A 21,218-nucleotide genomic window follows, 5' to 3' on the forward strand; every position below is an offset into this window, starting at 1 on the left:
CATGAAACTCACTGGATGACTTGGGTCAAGTCTCTGACAGTCTGACTTACCTCACAGTATTGCTGTGAACCCAAATGATGGGGGAGCGTCCCTGAGTTCCTTGGAGGGGTGGGATACAAATGTATTGGGTGAGCTGAATGCCCTTTCCTGAAACTTCATTTCACTGTATCCTTCTCTTGCTTGACTACATGGCTATTCTTTCTCCCTGTTTTGGAACTTCCCATCCAAATTAATACAACTTCCTTCTTGTTGACATTTCTTTTCAGAACATCTGTGCTAAATTCACCTTTGTCAGCTATCACTGTGATTATGCTTAAAGGTGTACCTACAGCAGGGTCAGTTGAAGGCCATCTGGACTTAGTGGGATTTATTCCCAGATAATTGTGCCTAATGTCACAACCAGTCTTCATGCTTCAATTTGTATCTAAAGATATCAGTCATCCCTTTGAAAACACTGATCTTTCCCCATCTTGACTTTCTGAGCCTTTGTCTCTTCTGACATCCTTTCTTGTTACCTCAGCTCAGTCCCCTTTCTCCTACTTATGTTTCTGTATGTTTAGTCACATAGCCCTAGTGCCTTTGCTCCTCCTTCAAGTCTCTCCTCATGGAAACAAATTTCTTGATCACAGCAATTACTTAACCACTCTTACTTGCTTCACAATTGCCACGATTCTCCATATTCCTTTACTAGAACTTACGTTCATATTTCTTCTGTCTTGTTCATTTGCCATGTAAGGTAAGCATTTTGAGCAGACAGTGCGTAATTTCTGCATTTTGTACAGTGTCTAGCACTACATATTAGCGCTACATGTTTTTACTTCCAAAGCATCTTTTCCTGGCCATTCCCTTTTTTCCACCTGGTTCCTTTTTACAATAGACACATTTTATGGTCAATCCAATGGCTGAACATAGACATTGCTTGGAGCAGTTTTGAATTCCTCAGCAGTCAGGAATGGCGGATCCCTGGCTTACATAAAACATTATTTTCCTACTAACCTTTTCATGGTTAGGAAGGTATCGCTGATTGCTCATTTGAAAAATCTGGCCTGAAGCAGCTATGATAATTATTCTATGGAATACTTCCAATTCCATCAACATTTTATTTTTCTTCCTCAACATTCAGAATACTAATCAGCATCATGTTCAACATTTAAACTGCCACAATCGCTACTGGTCTGCATCACCTATCTGCAATGTCTTTGCCTGACCCTAAGTATCCTCTCAGATTTTTGAGGACATCATGCTATGTATTCACATATCTAATTAAAAATTTTCCAGTTAACTCTGATGTGTAAATATTTGCTTGTTTGGTAGGAAAGTTTTCAGTGTGTTCATAGGATTTAATTCCTATCTTATATCAAACCCAGTTGCTAGCTTTCAAATGCCAAATTCTTTATTGATTGAAGGACACTCTGCATTGTTTTAAAAACAAGTGACCAGAGTCAAACTTTGTTTCTAAATGCAACATTCATTGTATGATAATAAAAATCACCAGTTGTGATTGCTATGCTAGAAAATTCTAGTACATTGAGTTTTTGTACTGATGTTTTATATGTCACATGTCTTTCTTTCTCTACCCAGACTCATGCATTATAAAGGTCACAGTAGCCATGATATAAAATCTGTGATTAGGACATCCTCCCCTAGTTAAGCAGCAATCTCACTCTGCTCCTTTTAAAATTAGGAAAGATAATTGAGGGAGGGACTTTTAGCCATTTCATAATTAACCTTATGCCCAAATTCAGGCATCCTCTGGAAGATACAGTTAACTTGGCTGTGGTGGTGGTGGAGAAATGGGCATAGCTACATTTAAAATATCTATATTTTAATCTTGTTAGCTGTTACAAGTTTCTTCTCCAAAACTGTTAATTGCTACTTTCTTTTGTAGAGAACACAAGGCTAGCTTCTAAGATCTCACTTTTTAGGATTGCCCCTTTCCTTGGTCCAAGACTGCGGTCATAGACCTAATAATTTTTTTTTTTTTTAGGATTGCTTGTCAGTATGGCTGCTTCCACACAGCAACAATTCTCCATGTAGCTACATTTGCAGTGGCAACAGAGCATTCACATGGCTGTTTGCCCAACAGTTTTTGCTTGCCTCCACCCCCCTGGCCACCATCATCACTGGAGAGTTTTCTGGACTTTACAAAAATGACATATCACTATATTAGGGATCAGCAGGAGAAACATGTAAAAAACAAAACTAAGTAAAACCATAGAGGAATCTCTAGAAACGCTGGTTTTACCACAGTGTTTCCAGCAATTTCTAGAGCTACCTGACTTCACTTCCAGGTTTCTCCCAGAAGTTACGTGATAGCTCAGATGATGCCACACCCTCAATGTCCCCATGCCCTAAGCATTATATATGTAACAAGCTATCCACTAGGTCTTCTGAATTTGCATTTTTTAAAATATCTCTGGCCCCTTTAATTGAAGAGTGTGGGCTCTTTGCTCCAGGAAACGCTGGTTGTTTTCCTCTTTAGCGCTGCTTTCCCTGGATATCCCTTCAAGATTGGTAACTATTACCCATCCCTGAAATCCTATCCAATTTCCTCCCTTTTCGCTTAGCCAGCTCTTGTATGCTTTGCAGGCATGTTCATTGCATAAAAGATATTTGTTTTACTATTTTTATTATTAAATAAAACCATATTTTAATTATACAACTGCCTGCTCATTTGAAAATTTTCATCTATGACTATTCTTGCATACATCGGTTATCGATCCCAGTTACCCCCTCTTGCTGTCTGTCTCCAGCTAGTTCCCCCAAAGTGGAGACTGCTTACTTAGGGTAGCAGTGGATCAGATAGTGTCTGGAAGTTCTGTGGTTGGAACAATTCCCAGGCATGTGTGGGTCCAGTTTGGTTCAGAGCCATGGCATCAAGGGGTTTATGCTCTCCACTTGCACCATTTTCCTGAACTGAAAAATTCATTTTCCTAATCCTGTATAAAAAGCCAACCATTTATTATTTGAATACATTAAGCACAGAATAACATGAAAGTCATCTTGAAATAAATACTCTTTTTTTTTTTTTTTTGTAAAACAAAAATCAGGGTTTGATTACTTTGAAGCTAGCGCCAAGGAGAACATCAATGTGAGGCAAGTGTTTGAGCGTCTTGTGGATATCATTTGCGAGAAGATGTCAGACAGCATGGATTCAGAAGCTTCTAGAACTGCTGCTGGGAAGAACGTGCGTCTCACTTACAACCCACCTCCACTGCAACAGAACTGTTCCTGTTAGTGCCTCAAAATCCCTAAGAAAGCTCTTACCTGGTCGTTTATCATGTTGTCTTTAAAAAGAGATGTTTCAGTGGAGGTAGAGTTGGATGTATTTCCTCAGTGCCCCCTATTGTGAAATATTTTACTGATTGTATAACAGAAAAACAGTGTAAATGTAGACAGTGTTCCAGTGAAAGATTATGTTGAAGTATCTTACGTACTGTATCTGGGTTCTTTATGCTACTGTAGTTTTGCTGCTACCTTGCTTCAATACATTTCAATATCTTTTAATGAGAAGCAACTACAGAAAGTCACATTTGGATGATTCTTAAACGAAGCAATCATGGCAGATGCATTCACCCAGAAGTATAGGGCAATCTGATCCTCCTGAAAACAGCTGAGGCTCAACAAAAAGGAGGGGGATTTTCACTTTCTTCAGGAGGACATTAAAAAGCAGCAGGAGCAAAGGGACATATTACCAGTGTGTTGAACGTCTCTTGCCTTGGTCACCATAAGTCAGCTGTGACTTGATGGCGTGTGCACCCACTGTAAGATGGCAAAGAGCAACTAAAGTCAGGACCACTTTTACATTTTTGTTTCTAAGTAGCTGCATTCCACTTTAACCACAGAAAAAGCATTTTTGCTACAACTTTAAAGTCAGTAATTTATTTTTTACTCATTCTTTGTTATCTCTGTGCCCCATAGCATGTTTTGTCTTAATCAATACAATCACTAGTCTCTCTAAATATTTCTCTCTCTGCTTCGTAAAACTTGTTTTTGTCTCTGTACTCAGTAGTGTACATTTCTTCCTCGGTAGCATCAGAAGTTGAAGAGAAGGAGCAAAGCTAATGCAGCAACATGCTTTGATAGCCTTAGAATTCCCACAAGGGAAATTACTTCAGAGGATATCCGAATTGCTCCTGGGATTTCTGATACTCAGGGAGGGAACCTTAATTATGTTGCATGGTCCTACTATTTAAAAAAGGCTCCAGGTTTGGGGATTTCAGTTTATTCCCACAATAAGAAGCAATACTCCATAAGAAAATAATCTTACTGCAGTGGGTATCCAACCATTTGATGATCACAACACATTCTGATCACACTATGTTCTGGAGAAGAAAAGCTTATACAAATGGGGTTGCTAACCTCCAAGTGGAGTCTGAAGATCTCCAGACCGCAGAGATCAGTTCCTCTGGAGAAAATGGCTGCTTTGGAGGGTATACCGTATGGCATTATATCCCAGATGTCTATGCCTTTCCTAAAATCTGCCCTCCCAGGCTGTACCCCCAAATCTCCAGGAATTTCCCAACCTGAAGCTAGCAACCCTAATTTAAAAAGCTCTTATTTTAATTATTAGATTTTAATGCTGCTTTCCTCCAAAGAGCTCAGGGCAGAATATTTGTCCTCATCACAGTTTACCTCATAATAAGTCTTTGAGGTAGGTAAGGCTGTTAAGATAGCAATAGGCCCAAAGTGAGCTTCACAACTGAATGGGTATTTGAAGCTGGGTCTCCCTGGTCCTAGTCTGGCACTATACCACAGGCTTTCATAGAAGATTTGGCTAGCCCTGGAGGGGAAGGAGTCTGAAAAGTTCCAGATTGTGTATGGAGCATTCTGGCTATGATTATAATTAGATTACAGTGATGCTAGTAACTGGTTCCCAAGCCGATTCAACAACTTTATGGCACTTCTGTACAATTATTCAAAATATCCTGTTAACTGTTTCATGCTTTCAACATTGTTATATTCAAATACTGTATTGTAGAAGCTTAATTATTCATAGATACAAATAGATACAAGAGCAAAAAAGTCAAGTATTACTGAAAAGGGTAGAGTGGTTGTTGAGTTAGCAGCCTTGATGAATATGTTTGTAATAGCTAGTTCAGTAGGTACATTAACCATGATAGCAAGATAAAATGCTTTCAGAAGTATTTGAACTGCTCTAGCTTTTTGTCTTAAAGATGAAAAGAAAGTTCTATTTGCTTGACTATTTATTATTTAGAGTTTAGAAGACACCAGCTGTGTAGTGCTTGTACATATTATTCCTAACTCTAAAATGCTGACAAAATAAAAAGATCTATCCTTTAGTCACTGTGTAAGGCCTGTGAGTGTTCATTTTATTGCTAATATTCACATTGGTAAAAAGCCACAAATAGGAAAGGCATTTTAGAAAAATAGCTGTTTGAGCAAAAACAAGTCCTCTGGCGCATTAAAAATTAACATTATTTTATTCCAGTATTTAGGGACTAGAGCCCACTTCCTTAGATACAACTAGGAGAGAAACTGTGTAAAGTATGTTTGTGCAACAACCTGGTTACCATATTTGGCTGCTGGTTATTAGGGTAAGGCTGCATAGGTAAGATAATAAACTATGCTAAGTACTATTAACAATGATATAGAACTCCAGAGTATTTGGAGCACATTATTTTGGTCATCTTACAACTATTATCACCCCATGCACTAAGCTCCTTTAGCTAGACCACATGCTACTTCGCACAGTCACAGCTGTATTTATAGGACTGGTCTGTTAAAATATGGTTTTGCCAGTTTTAGTCAAGTAGGAGAAAGTAACGAGTGCTTAGGACAATCTCAAATGTATTTTAAGCTCTTTGGATAATAAGAAATAAATCAGATCTGTTGCAGAGCTAAGAGAGGTGCAAGTGTGGTACAGCAATACCCTGAAAATTAGACATGTGAACAGCACTATTCACTGTTTTGGCTTTGCCTCCTTCCAGTCATTCCCTTACTGGGAGAGGCAGCTGTTCAGCATCCAGTGCAATTAAAGCTCTAGCCACCACCTATGAGAAGAAACAGCAGAATTCCCAACTGCAGATGCCACTGCTTCTTTGCAGGTCACCACTTCAGGCTTATCTTCTTTCAATGAGAAAGCTCACAGCAGCAATTCAAATTAGAAATACAAGGGTGAGCTTCCTGAAAGGAAGGGGAGTTTTAAATACATCCTGAAAGATCTTTAAGATATGAGATGTTTTGCTACTTTTAATTCAGAAAAAGTACACCTGGGACAGCTGGGAACAGAAGCTCCCTCAGTAGCAACACAGATGTGGGGATCAGAAAGATTGCAGGGAACACTTCATAAGAAACTACTAAATATACTTCATAATCCTGTGTGTGTGTGTGTGGGGGGTGTCACAAGATATGTAATGACATTGAAAATTAAAGTGTTTCTACTGCTGATTCAGATTTAACTAGATAATTGAAATGTTTATAATTTAATCTAGTCACAATTTATATCTAACAGCCCTGGGTAGTTTAATCATGCGGGTCAAAATGTTCTGTACATTGGGAATCTTGAGGGAAACCCAAGATTTGTAGAAAAACACATGAGCAAACAAACCTGGGCTTTAAAAGGATAAAGTCAAAGAAATGTCTACACATGTATATTTCTTTCCTTTTATTTTTTTATATGCTGGTCTCTTATTCTTATGAATTTGAATCTAATCTTTCTGAAACAGTCTAAAAGCCAATGTGCTATATAAGCTTTTTTAATTAACAGAAATGGACCTTGTTTAGAAAGTTCAGGTGACATCAACCTGACACACAATACTAAAGCAGTGGTGCTGGAAAACTCTATGGGGAGAAGGCAAAAGGTACAGTAATATATAGAAACAACCAGCACTTCAACAGGAATAACACCCCCAGCTCTATAGACGATCTGATTGTGTAGCCCAGGGGTCCCTTTGGTGCCCATCAATACCTTTCCTGGTACCCACCAAGTGTTTTTGGAAAGTTCAGTGAGGCTTGTGCCCAGAAAGTCTTCTGATTGGCTGTGCAGAATTTCAGCAGCAGCTGCTACCACAGCAAAAAGATCTTTACTGTGTGACTGAAGTAAACTGAAGTCATTTTGTGATTGGCTACACTTCTGCAGCAGCCATTTTGCAGCTGTGCCCACCACCCTGTGCCAGAATTCCAAAGGTGCCCAAGGCTCAAAAAGGTTGTGAACCCCTGGTGTAGCACAAGGTATCAAGAACATTGTCACCAAACTTTGACACAATGGCCTGAACTAAATTTTTATAAGTCTCTAGCATTCTTCAATGCTTCTTAATATACTCCAGCCGATAAATAAATAAAAAACCAAACATTACATTTTTTTTAAAAAAAGATCTGCAAAACAAACCACTCTTTAAAGTAATACAGATGCAACCTGAAAATGCAATTTAGCATAGGGTGCTGCATCCACCTTTATCGTCCATCTGATGACCAGACCTATACCAAGATTTACCTATTTTGCATCACAGAGAGGTTCAGTATATTGGAGTAGCAGTTGCAGTGCTGTTTAAGTAAGGCAGATGATGAATGTATTATTTGAATTTCTTCCTTTATACATTGCTTACTTTACCCAAAGGGAACTCACCAGAAATTAAGTGTAGAAACTGTCACAAATGTTCATGATAACAAAAATAAATAAAATAAGACCATTGTTAAGCAGTTAAAAGGTCACAATGCAATATCCAGCATTACCACACTCATTAGTTATTCAGAGGCTTCTGAGAACAAAGAAGAAGTTCCAAAGTCTTCTGGGGTTGCTTGGAGATTCAACTAAAAAGCACCTCCCTCTACGGTTGCCAGCCTCCAGGTTGGGACTGGAGATGCCCAAGAATTACTACTGATCTCCAGAGTACAGCGATCAGTTTTCCTGAAGGAAACGGCTAAGCTGGAAGGCGGATTTTATAATATCACATCCCGGCTGAGCGCCCTGTTCACCCGAACATAGTCTTCCCCAGGCTCCCAATCCCCCCAAAATTCCCAGCTTAGAGTTGGTAAACTTTATACTCCTAACTAAAAAAGGAAAAAAAGCACACTTTAAAAAATCAACAGTTCAGCCCACTCCAGTTACAGGCTAGTCACGAACTTTAAAAGCAAACCCTAAACTTTTGCATATCAATTCACAACTTCCTACTAATAGCTTGAATTAACCAATTTAGGGGCGGGAACAAGTATTTCCCCACCTCCATGACGCTCTGCGTAACGAGGTCCTCTCACCTCTGATCACATTATTGGTCTGTCCTTCTATAACGACAGTTCCTGGCCCAAACCAAGAGAGCTTGCCTTCAGAACCCATTTATCAACAAAAGGAAACTACGGTTTTGAGAAAAGGAAAAAACTCTTGAATAAATAATAGGAAAGCACCATGTCTTAACGGCGTATCTCTCCTCACGATAGAATGCAATTAATGTCCCTCGACCCCCACCAACGGTGGTTTCTCCCCATACCGAACTTTCCAGTCTTGCCTTATATCCTATCAGACTCCAGCCGGGCCGTTGGGATTTGTCGGTATATGTCACGTGAATTACTATCTTGTCCCTGATTGGGCGATGGGATCCTAGCCTCGGCCCCTGTGGCTGGGTCTTGGAGTCGGAGCGCCGGGCCGCGGTGGATGCGGAGGGCAGCTGTCGCCTTCGCGCGCGCGACGTCGGGGGCGAAGCAGTTCCCAGCGCGGCGATCCCTTGTGGGTTATCGTCGTGGTAACGGTGCGGGTCACCCACGAGCCACCTGCTGGCGGACCGCCCCCGAGCCCGTCCTCAGCCGCTCCGCCGCAGTCCCACCCACAGCCATGCCTGGCAGGGCCAAAGCCTCGCCCGTCTGCGGCCCCGACCAGCCGCAGGACTTGGAGGGCAGCCGTGGGGCTAAAGCCGGCGCCGTCCAGGAAGAGCCTGAGGGGGGAGGAGAAGGAGGAGGCCCTGCTGCTGCTGCTGCCGACTGCGAACGTAGCCCCAATGTGGGGGATCCGGAGATTGTCAAGTCCCCCAGTGATCCCAAACAGTACAGGTGAGATGGCGGTCGTGGGGGAACCAGGGGAGGGCCGCAGCCGCAGAGAGCCGGGTTAGCACTGGACGCTGGAATGAGTCGGCTTCCCTGTGCTACTAGAGAAGAGCCAACGCCTGCAGCGGCCCAGTTCTAGATTTATACTAGCTGTCCAACACGTGATATGTGCTCCTTAGAGCCCCGTTCAGGTATTGCAGAGAATGCCGGCACATCCTGTATGTACACACGTACCTCTGCTTGTAAGAAAAAGCCAGTCTGTGGTCATTTTACAAGCGAAACCAGGGACTAGTGCCTGGATAAATGTGGTTTAAATCACACATGCTCAGCTGTATGTATGTTCCGTGTAACGTGAGAATAACTGAATGCATGGCTAAAGAAAGAGTGTAGGCGAAGGCCATGCCTCTTTATGGCTGCTACTGGACTTATCTGATACAGTAGGTCATACCATCTTGTTGAGGTACTTGGAGGCAGACGTTTGAGGTACCGAGGCCAGACTCAGGCTGGGTAACATCATTTAAAATACAATGATAATAGTAAGCAATAGAATTAGTATATTCTAAGTTTAAAGCAGTAAAATCCTTATTAAAATAACCCTCAAACTCAAAACTCAAGATGGTGCCAAAATTGAACTCATACTACCCGAGACAAGCAGCAGGTTGACCCTCAAGTTGGTATTGGGGATGCGTGCTGAACTAGTTCAAATCACTCCTCACAAATTGGACTCAAAGGGTTGTTATTGGAAACCAGTTGTCATCAGTGTGGGACCTATGCTATGGAGTTCCACAGGGCACAATTCTGTCCCCTGTGCTTTTCAGTCTATGTGAAGCCATCACCCTTTTTTTGCTTTCAAGGCACAACCGACCCTGTAGTGCAAGGCAAGAGACATTCAGAGGTGGTTTGCCATTGCCTGGCTCTCTCTGTGCAGCAACCCTGGTATTCCTTGGTAATCTCCCACCCAAATATTACCTACGGCGATCATGCTTAACTTCTGAGATCGGGCTGTCCTGGGCTGTCTAGGTCAGGACAGATCATTTGCAGCTTTGGGGCTAGTTGTCATCAAAAATCATAGATCCTTATCCAAATCTGGCGATGCAGTAGAGGTCATGCCTGGTTGCTGTGGCTAAGGGTGAACAAATTGAAACTAAACCCTGAAAAGGCAGAGGTAATGCTGGTTGGGAAGGTGGAGGTCTTGAAGGACATTGTGCTCCCCACTTTTGATGGAGTTCAGTTGACTCTTGCTGACTCAGTTAAGAGCCATGGGTTTACAATGGACCCCATGTTATTATTAGAGAAGCAAATTTATGTTGCTGCAAAAAAGGCTTTCTTCCAACAGTCTATCTAGGATGCTACTGTGTAATTTTTGCATAATTTAATGTGTCATGTTAATACTTCAGTTTTCCTTCAGTTCTGTTTTTAGATTTCTGGTTGGTTCTACAACCCTAATTCGTATTGCATTGTTCATTGAATGTCCCATCCCATTGGTTGTATTGATTCACTCTGTGTAATCCATCTTCAGTTCAAATAAGAAAGACGGACTATAAATAATGTAAATAAAATAAAATGCCTGCTCACAATTTTTTTTTATTAAGCCATGAGGTTCCTTGAGTGGCCTTACACAGGTTAATCTGTCAGCCCAATGTACCCCATAAATTTGTTAAGAAAGGTGGTTTATACATAACATAAATAAACTATATGTTGCTGTGAGCTCTTTGGAGAAAGGGTAGGATGCAAAGATGGACATAGCTACATTTGGGACTCCAGCTATGATTCCAAAAAAATGACAAGCCCCAGCAAACATTTCCAGTGTATTTGAAAGACACAGATGTCTCATTGCCCTAGTTTTATTGCTTTATAAAATGTATTAATTATCTTGTATATATTTATTTACTTCATGTATACTCCACCTTTTCCCTCAGTGGATATCCAAAAGTAGGTCCAAGTGTTGTCGCTGAGGTTTATTCTCTTGTTTGTGCCTTGAAAATAAGTGTCTAAGGTGATGTTCAACTGGTGACAAGACACAGCTAACAACAATTTAAAAAATTTAAGGGTTTAAATGGCAATAGCACCATTGGTAATAATTTAGAAACATATGGGAAAACCAAAAGTTAAAAAAGCCCTCTTTCATAGTTTGTTGATTTGTTTCATCCCACCTGTCTCCTAATGGGGACCCAAAGTGGTATAGATCATTATCTTCTCCTTCATTTTATCCTCATATCAAGCCTGTGAGGTAGGTTAGGTTGAGAGTATGATTGGCCCAAGGTTCTCCAGCAAGCTTTCATGGCAGAATAAGATTTGAACCTGGGTCTCTCCCTAATCTGACACTTTAGTCACTACACTGGCCCTCTTGGAGATGTCTGTGTATAAAGTGCCATCAACTCGCAGGTGACTTATGGTGGCCCCAGCAAGTGGCTTTCAAGGCTAGTGAGAAGCAGAGGTGGTTTGCCACTGCTTTCCTCTTCAGAGCCTTCCTTGTTGGTCTCTTTTCCAAGTACTGACCCTGCTTAGCTTCTGAGTTCTGATGAGATTGGGCTATACCTTGCTGCCTTCCCTCCCTACTCGGAGATAGGGAGAGTCATATGATAGGAGATGTTCAAGCAGGCATGTTGACCCTGACTATTTAAGCGTTAAAAGTAACAAACAGCATACTAAAGCTGCCCTGATGGTATAAGCAGCCAGTGTAGAGTAGCTGGCACAAGTTTTACTCATTCCCCGTGGGCCAGGGCAGTCTCTCTTACGTGTAGTTTCTGGATTGTCTTTGAGGGGTAGTCCCATGTAGTGTGCCTTACAGTAGTCACTACTGCTTTTGGAGGACTGTGGCTCACTGAAACATCATAGTTTGCATATTTGTGACAGTAGGTACTTACAAAAATATTGTCTTCTTGAGATCTTAGAGAGCTCTTACCTTCAAAGAAGATGTTATGGAGCTAGATGAACTACTGGTCTGCTTTGTATGAGGCAGCTTTATTTGTTTATATATTTTCATATTGTTAAATGTTGACTGGTACTATGATTGACTTCTCTTGTTAATAACTGATATTTGGACTAGTATTACAGTTTTCCCTCTTCCTTTGTGTATCTAACACCTGGACTTGGTTCAGCTCACCTCCCTCTTACACCTTATCTACCTGTGTTGCTAGATTATAATCTTCATTAAGTATAACTAGATCACATCAGAACAGGTAACTCATTCCTTCATCGTTGCTGTGTAAAGCTGTTTTGCTAGTTTTAATGGCAAAAGGGAGGAAACACCTACCGTAATTAAAATTGCGGCGCTACCAATCTAAGAAAAGGGAAATTATAAATTGGCCTAGAAGGTCTCCACTCCCCCCTTCATAAGTATAGAGATGCTGAATGTTGTACAATGTATATTGATTCACTGCTGAAAGCATGTACTTAAGGGGATATGAGAAAGGGAAGGATTATGCAGGCACATTGCAAAGGATGGCCACTGATGTTCTTCAAATGGCTGATTTCTAAGATATATAATTTGAGGTGGGAACTCAGTAAATGTAGGTTATATAATTACATTTGTGTAATTTAAATCATGTATATTAAATAATGAATGTTAAATAATGAATTGCATACAATTTTAAGGTTAAGGAAATGATATTCTCTAAAGTTAAATTAATTCTACCAAAGAGGTTTTACAATATCCTGAAATGTTATGAGGTTTTTTGGGGAGGGTAGAGTATGATCCTTTAAGTGATTAAAATGAAATGATGGTAACAGTGCTTCCAGCCAGTCAACTTTAGTGGGATTAAGCTATTGCTGGAAGCTTTGCTCTCATTAAAAAAACACACCAGTGAGACATTTGTTGATAGCAGATGTTCTTAACCATTAACCCATTACTAACCACCAAGTATGTAACATTATAACTGAGTGCCCTTCCCAAACCACAAGTGAAAAATTAGGGCAATAAAAGCGATACCCCAGACAAGGCAACAGTATATAGGTATATTTATGATCTACACAGATAAGGCAAAAGCAGTGCCAAATTTAATGCTGTTTTCTTGTTTCACCATTGCCTTTGTTGCTGTTGCCGTGCCCCGTTTGTTGTTTTCTTTTTGGAAGCTCATCATGAGTACCTAGTCTCATAGACGGAGGAGTATTAATTTTTTCCACCCATTCTGGGAGGGGGTATTCTTGCTTATTCCTATTTGCTGTGTGCCACTTTTTAAAGGAAGAAACCTAGGAATTTATTCTCAGGGTGGAGCAAGATGTATAAAACAACTGTCTTCTGCTGGGTGTCAGTAGCCAGTGAAAGTGGGGAGGAGTTTCCTAAAATCACAAATGCTCCCTTTTTTCAATCATCCATGACAGGTGGGGGTCTATGGTCTTAGGGTTTGTACATTTTTTAAAAATATAGGTGATGATATTTGATATCTTCTTTCATTTAAACAGTTGTCTGATTTTTTTTCTGTGGCCAGCTTCTTGAGCCCATACAGATGGACTTGATTGCAGACAAAATGAATGATCCCTGGCCATGACATTATTGCCCTCTCCCTCCCCCCCCCCCAGTTCTTGGCAGGGGGACACCCCCCATTCCAGTATTTAAGAGGCTCTCTCTTATGAAATGCATGTCATCATTTTCTTGCCTGGCAGATGCCACTGTCATTTTCTGGGCGGGGGCATCTGCAAGGTAAAAAACTGTACAGCATATTTCAGTCTGCTGCAGGGAATGTGGTCTGGTGGTGGGCAAGAGTCATGCACTAGTTCTTACTTGCAAGAACCTTCTCATCATCTGAGAGATCACCCCTGGCCTCTATAATGATGCAGAAGCCTCCATTGTGGCCTCTCATTTATTTGCTGAAGAGACAGACACCTGTGTGATTTAAAGAAATGCACAATTCTGCTTGGGGGACCCTGTACTCTTGACGCCAATGCCAAGTGCTGATTTGGCTCTCAAACAGTGCACATCGCAGCTGTATACTGCTTAAAATCCAGAAGGTGCCTCTCCCTTGAGGAAAAGAAAGGTCATTCTCGGACTAGAGCCCCTGCATCATCACAAAAAATTCTGGGATTGCTTCTTCACTGAATCGTGATTAGAATGTACAACCTGAGTTTCTGGTATTAAATTGAAAGCTGCGGTGGCCTTTGTTCTTTTTAGATGAATAGAGAGGCAAATCTCTGTCCCTGTGTGTTCTGTGATGAAAGCCGTACACACTTTTCAATTGCAATTAGAATGGCAACCGTTGAGTTTAATAATGGAGAGCCAATAATGACTATGTTATGACTGTACCTTCTTAACACCAGCAAGGAAGAAGCACGGTGCAATTATTCTAAGGTTCCTCCAACCCTACTCTGTTCTACTTTGTGAATACAAAATGCTGTCTGCTGCATTTCTGCCAGGATTGGAGTGGCTCCTTCCACCTTATCCTCTTATCTGTTCAAAAATAAAGAAATGGATTGCCATACTGAATTACTATTAGCCTATCCTATGATTTTTGTACAAATCATTCATAAAGGATTTTTAACATGTTTGTTTTCATGATCATGGCTCAGTGAAAGAACATTTGCTTTTAATGCAGAAGGTCCTAGGTTCAATCCCTGGCATCTCCAGTTGAAATGCCCAGGTAGTCAATGTGAAAAGACTGCCAAAGACCCTTGAGAGCTGCTGCCAGTCTGAGAACAATACTGACCTTGATAGACCAAGAGTCTGACTCAGTATTGGGCTGCTTCATGTGTTCTGTGTTTTAGGGTTTTTTAATGGTATTAGGATCCATCTGAAAGGGTTAGGATGATGATGATATATGTGCAATTTCCTAGATACATCAAGCTTCAAAATGGCTTATGTGCTCTGCTGATTTCGGATTTGAATAACCCAGATGGTAGCCCTCGTGCGGCATCTTCAGATGGAGAAGAGGAGGAGGATTCTGAGGAATGCACTGATGAGGATGATGATTCTGGAGCAGAAATAGAAGATGATCAGGAAGGGTATGATGACGATGGTGGTGAATATGATGATGATCTTGATGACTCTAACAGTGATTTGGAAGAGCTAACAGATAAAGAGGAGACCAGGAAGAGAAACTGTACAGAAAAGCAGGTATGTATAAGTGCATTGGGCTGACTCTGACTGGTTTGGGCGGCTGCTCTGAAGTACCATTAGTGAAGGCCAGAGGTTTTAAAAAGTACCTTGTAAAAGCACTTGTAGATAACTTGTGTGCTTTAGCACTGCCTGAAAAATCCTACACCAGCTATAGCAGGGGAAGATACTATTTCCATTCTGTGGTTGACAGGGCAAGAAGTCAATAGAATGAAACCTAGCAGTGACATCTCCTCTCATGTGGTCGCTTCACTCTGCAATAGGAAAAAAATGTTTTGTCCCCTATTTTTTTAATGTGCCTTATATAAGTTGCTTAGATGCTTGAGTTTTTCTCAGCAGTTTTGATATTCACATTCCTTTCTGATTTGTATAGCAGTTAAGTATCATGTGTTGTAGTGGTTAGTTATTTGGGAGACAAGGTTCGAATCCCCACTCTATTAGGAAAGCTTGCCAGGTGATCTTGGTCCAGTCACTCTTAGCCTAACTTGTCTGACAGGGTTGTTGTGGGTATAAAGTGAAGGAGGAGAAAGTGACATTATAAGGCTTATAAACCATTTGGGGTCTCATTGGTGAGAAAGGAAAAGTATAAATATCTAAGCAGAGCTGATTCTCATGGATGTATCACTTTGGGGGATCCATGCAGAATTTTTTAATGGGGAATTTGGTAGTTTTATGCATCAGATGGTAATGTTTTTCCTAAATACTTTGTGTTTTTCCTTTTTCTAGTCTGCAGCTGCACTTTGTGTTGGCATTGGCAGTTTTTGTGACCCTGAAGATCTGCCTGGGTTGGCACATTTTCTGGAACATAGTATGTTTTTGTTGAAATATCATCTTTAGCAACAGTAGATGTTATATAGTTTTCCCCCTCTATTGAGTTTTAAATGCAAAAACTCAATAATGAGAGCTGTGCAATTCAGACTTGTTTTCCCACTTTAGTATTTAGAAAACAAAAGATGGTAAATGTGTAGAATAGTGATGGATCAATTATTCTTATTGTTATTGTTTTAAATGAGAGGTTGGGAGGTCCCCACTCAGTCTTTTCAACTCCATTGAGTTCAACGAAGTAGCTTGCCAAAGTGTGTGTGTAGGTGTTTGTTCCCTTTATGCTTCTTTTGTTTTACATCCCCAAAACATTTTTGAAATTGGTAATGTGGTTTATTCTGTGTGTTTACACAGAGTATTCCAAAATCACTTTTCTTTGTAAAAAGAATTTAACATTATTTTCTGAGAATGACTTTCTTCTTTTATACATTACAAAGCATGGTGCACAATATTCACTAGCAAGTGATCTAAGTATGCTTGTGATTTTTCTTTGAATATGCAACCTATACACTGTCCACTTTTCATTCTGCCTTGCTATTGATATTAAAACTGGCCTTGGAGACCCCTATGTTAGCTGAGTCAGTGTGGAAGCACAAGAAAGTATGGTTTTAATTTGCTATTCTGGTACCTGATCTTTCACATCTCTTTACAGCTATGCAATTGTTAAAGCAGACTTAGGTTTTACATGTTCTGTGTATCTTGTGGTGAAAAAGTTATATTGGATAGAATTATGGAGCATGTATACTAATTGTTAGAGAGCCAGCGTGGTTTAGTAGTTAAGAGTGGCAAACTCTAATCTGGAGAACTGGGTCTGATTCCCCACTCCTCCACATGAAGCCTTCTGGGTGACCCTGGGCCAGTCACAGTTCTCTCAGAACTCTCTCAGCCCTCACAGAGGCAGGCAATGGCAAACCACCTCCGAATGTCTCTTGCCTTGAAAACCCTATGGGGTCGCCATAGGTCAGCTGTGACTTGACAGCGCACACACAGATGCTTATTGGTACATATTTCTGTAGCATTCGTATCTTTTTGCGCTTAGAGCTAACAGCTGTCTCCTTAACTTTGATTCTTTTTTCCTAGTGGTTTTTATGGGCAGCTCAAAATACCCAGATGAGAATGGGTTTGATGCATTTCTGAAGAAGCATGGGGGCAGTGATAATGCCTCAACAGACTGTGAGCGGACTGTCTTTCAGTTTGATGTGCAGAGGAAGTATTTCAAAGAAGCTCTTGACAGGTATCTTGAGGATGCGACATCAAAAATGGATTTTATGGTGGGGATAATACTGTGTTTCATCTGTTAGATATTACTCCTGTATGTTAGATATTACTCCTGTATTCTTGTCATCGCTCAAGTAATTGTTGATAAAGTGATTGTAAACATTTCAGTGTTTATGGTCTTTTTTGAATATGGGGTCATGTATATTTCATAAACTTAGAAGAAAGGGCTGTATTAAGCCTGACCAGTTAATACTACAGATATTGATGAATTTAGTCCCGTGAAGCACATGCAAAATTCTGCTCATGTAGTGAGTCTTTCCCACCTCATTTCTGCCAGAGCTTCTGGTAGGTTTCTTGTACAGTATGCAGTGTGGCATGTGAGACATCAGCGGAGGAAGAACTCCATGGAAATCAGCAACTCCCTTTCCCCTTCCTTATATGAGTAGAATTTCTGTCATCTTACCAAAGGTCTTTGGATCCTGGCCAATTTTGCAATTGTTAATAGAGCTAGTAAAAGTGTGCTTAATTGAAGGAGAAATCTAAAACAGGACCATTCTTTAGAGCTATCTATATTTCCATAGGGAGGATCAGAATACATGCCTGCTGATTTCTTTTTTAAATTATAGAGGAAATAAGGAAAAGTTTTAACATTATTGATGCTGGAACATAATGTAATGATGAAACTATTTCATAGTTTCTTGTAGGTTATCCGGGCTGTGTGACTGTGGTCTTGGTATTTTCTTTCCTGACGATTCGCCAGCAGCTGTGGCAGGCATCTTCAGAGGAGTAACACTGAAGGACAGTGTCTCTCAGTGTCAAAGTGTGTTGGAAGAGTAATATATATAGTCAGAAGGGGGTTGGGTTTGAGTCATTGTCCTGCAGAAGTATCAAAGGTAATGTGCTAATCATTGTCCTGTAAGTATCAAGGTAATGTGCTAATTAGGGTGTGGTATGTTAATGTGGAACCATTGTATCCTGAAGTGATCTGTTAACATGTGGAATCCAAAGCTAATCTGCATGGCTATTGTGGACTGTAGTCTTTGTTAGTCTGGAGTTTTTCAGGACTGGAAGCCAAGCCTTAGTCATTCTTAAACTCTCTTCTTTTCTGTTAAAGTTGTAGAGTTTAGAGTTTAACTCTAACCCAACCCCCTTCTGACTATATATATATTACTCTTCCAACACACTTTGACACTGAGAGACACTGTCCTTCAGTGTTACTCCTCTGAAGATGCCTGCCACAGCTGCTGGCGAAACATCAGGAAAGAAAATACCAAAACCACGGTCACACAGCCCGGATAACCTACAAGAACCGATGAACTCTGACTGTGAAAGCCTTTGACAATATTTCATAGTTTATCTAGGATGGAGGAAAGAGTATACAGTGCAGACCTGGTAGAGCCAGCATGGTGTAGTGGTTAAGAGTGATGGTTTGGAGCAGTGGACTCTGATCCGGAGAACTGGATTTGTTTCCCCACTCCTACACATGAAACCAGCTGGGTGACATTGGGCTAGTCACACTCTCTCAGCCCCACCTACCTCAAAGGGTGTCTGTTGTGGGGAGGGGAAGGGATTGTAAGCCGGTTTGATTCTCCCTTAAGTGGTAGAGAAAGTCGGCATATAAAAACCAAGTCTTCTTCTTCTTACTCCAGTTTAAGGCTGCAAGCCTAAGAACAATTTTCTGAGAATACGCCCCATTGAATAAAATGGGACTTACTTCTGAGTAGATGTGTTTAGGAGTGCTTCCTAAGGCAACCAAAAGCAAAAGGCTTAGACTAGAGTAAGTCTGTATAGGATTGTACTGTTAATCACTTAAATAGTTGTGCATTTTCTGTAAAACAAGACACGTTGATACTGAGGGAGAAAGGAAACTGTTTTGCTTGTTTGTTTTAGTGAAGGGAGAATATTTTAAGTCATAACATGTGCATTTGGAAATTAATACTTTGCATTCCAAAAGAAGATTTCTAACATAGTTCTGGATTGGTAGAGAAATTTTTTTACTATACTTTTCTGTTTCAGGTGGGCACAATTTTTCATTCACCCTTTAATGATCCAAGATGCAATTGACCGGGAAGTTGAAGCTGTGGACAGTGGTAAGAATTCTGACTTCTGTTATTTTCTGATTAGTTTTTTTTTAAAAAAACTTTGCTTGTTTTAAAAGTATTGGTAATATCCTGTAATGAAGTAATACAGTCAATATATGGCTGCAAAGCAAACTTACCTATTATACTTTTCTAAAGTGTCTGTGTTTGAAGAAACTAGATGGGAAATGCATTTTTAGGAAGCACAGTTTTCCATTACAATTCCTTTGGAGCGTCAAAAAATCTCTGTTATATACAATGAAGAAAAACTCAATGGGTTGCATGCGAAGTACCCTAAAATGGAACTTTGCTTGTGAATGGAGTTTTCCCACTGGACTCCTCCAACACAGTACCTGGGGTGCAGAGGATACCCAGAAACAGCACTGTGTGTGGTCAGGAGATCTGGAGATCTGGGAGGGGGAGTTGATGATGAAAATCGCTCCCCTCCTCCATCAGTGAATCTGTCCTTTTCCTACTAGAGAACATGTTAAATTCAACCCCATTAGATCAACTGAAAGGGACAAGAGTTGGTGCTGTTTCCTGATGTATGGTATACTACTCTGTGTGTGTATTATAAGGATTAAGATTTAGCAGTTGATATTTGGGACTTTCAGAAGTGGAATAAAGACAAATTCTTATCTCTTCCCTTTGTGGGACATTAACTAGAAGTGAATATTGTGAAGACCTGCATCCTGATCCAGCAAATAATAAATGAGAGCCTTGCATATGAGCTAGGTTAGGTGGCTTTGATATTAAACTCTGTGATCCTTTCTTCTCGTTTTGAGCAAGAATATGAATTCATGTGCATGCCTTGGTCATGTTGCTAGTCAAGGCTGGTTTTGAAGTCCGACATTATTTCAAATCTGAAAACCCTTTTTTCAAACCAAAACAGAATATCAGCTTGCAAGGCCCTCTGATACAAACCGAAGAGAAATGTTGTTTGGAAGTCTTGCCAAGACTGGCCATCCTATGAAGAAATTCTTCTGGGGTAAGTTGTGTCATAACGTGTCATATATTTATGTGATGTATTTACGGTCTTACAGCCCATTCCTGAGGTTGGGGGCTGAAAGTGGAGTGGAGGCGGTGTGACCCTGCCGCCAGTGTAAGTGCCCTCTTATCACAGAATAAGAGGCACTTATGCTGGCAGCGGGGGCAGTTCCATCAGTGCCTGGGTGCCACGGAGCTGCATGGTGTTCCTCTGATGCCACAGCCTCTCCAGGACCTAAATCCCAGAAGAGAAATGTGGCACCAGCATGGCAGGGGGGCGTTCCCAGGGGTGGGGCTGACTGTAATCAGCTTCCCAAGCTCCTCCAGCCAGGGAACGCCCCCTCCAGCAACAGTGTTGCTGCGCCAGGTTTTTCTTGGCGCAGCATTGCTCTTTTCAGTGGGGCTTTCCCCCCCTTTTTTATTTTTTGTTTTTTAAAGGGGGGTTTTGAGCCTTGCAGCAGCTGAGAAACCTCTTTGCAGGTGCCACAGTGGCGCCTCAGCCACGCGGTCCCCAGCCGCTGCAAGGCTCAGGAATGAGCTGTAAATGTGAAATTCATGACAGCATCAATAATGCAAGAGCAGGAACAGCATAAGGTTATGAGGAGCTCAATATGGATAGTATTAAAATGTTTTAAAATGTATTTTTGTTTAGTATAACAAATATATAGAAATAGAGAATAAATTTATCACATTTTAGAATGCTAGAGGTTAAATTGGAATAAAAGACATATTCCCACCCAGTGTATATACCTTTTCTTCTGTATAATTGAACAGTAGATGTAATATTCTTGATGCATTATTGTAATCCCTATTTCCCCCCATCCCTTGTCTTTTATGTTCACTCCTTTATTCTTTTGAAAGTAAAAAATAATAATGCAAGAGCTGGTTTAAAAGCTTGGATAAATACTTTAAATGGAAAATTATGTTGTCAGTTTAGATCTCAGCCTATCTGTTGATTAGCATTGAAAGGAGTGACCTAGCATATCTGATATTCTTGTAATTTTATACATGAATATTATAATGTCCCTGAGATTCCATTTTAAACAAAAAGGAAAATGCTACCCCTG

General features: G+C 40.6%; 2 protein-coding genes across 2 annotated transcripts in view; both read left to right on the forward strand.

Annotated features, from left to right (window-relative positions):
- RAB3B (RAB3B, member RAS oncogene family) overlaps nt 1–3,261 on the forward strand; it is a 63,039-nt gene extending 59,778 nt beyond the window's left edge. The window contains exon 4 of the mRNA XM_056844198.1: nt 3,051–3,261. Coding sequence (XP_056700176.1) covers nt 3,051–3,238 — 188 coding nt within the window. The 3' untranslated portion in view covers nt 3,239–3,261. The remainder of the gene's footprint in view (nt 1–3,050) is intronic.
- Nucleotides 3,262–8,611: 5,350 nt separating this feature from the next.
- NRDC (nardilysin convertase) overlaps nt 8,612–21,218 on the forward strand; it is a 43,555-nt gene continuing 30,948 nt past the window's right edge. The window contains exons 1-6 of the mRNA XM_056844465.1: nt 8,612–9,003; nt 14,767–15,046; nt 15,773–15,854; nt 16,949–17,102; nt 19,103–19,176; nt 20,057–20,152. Coding sequence (XP_056700443.1) covers nt 8,612–9,003; nt 14,767–15,046; nt 15,773–15,854; nt 16,949–17,102; nt 19,103–19,176; nt 20,057–20,152 — 1,078 coding nt within the window. The remainder of the gene's footprint in view (nt 9,004–14,766; nt 15,047–15,772; nt 15,855–16,948; nt 17,103–19,102; nt 19,177–20,056; nt 20,153–21,218) is intronic.

The sequence above is a fragment of the Euleptes europaea genome, chromosome 2, assembly GCF_029931775.1.
Source record: "Euleptes europaea isolate rEulEur1 chromosome 2, rEulEur1.hap1, whole genome shotgun sequence".
NCBI classification, from domain to species: Eukaryota; Metazoa; Chordata; class Lepidosauria; order Squamata; family Sphaerodactylidae; genus Euleptes; species Euleptes europaea.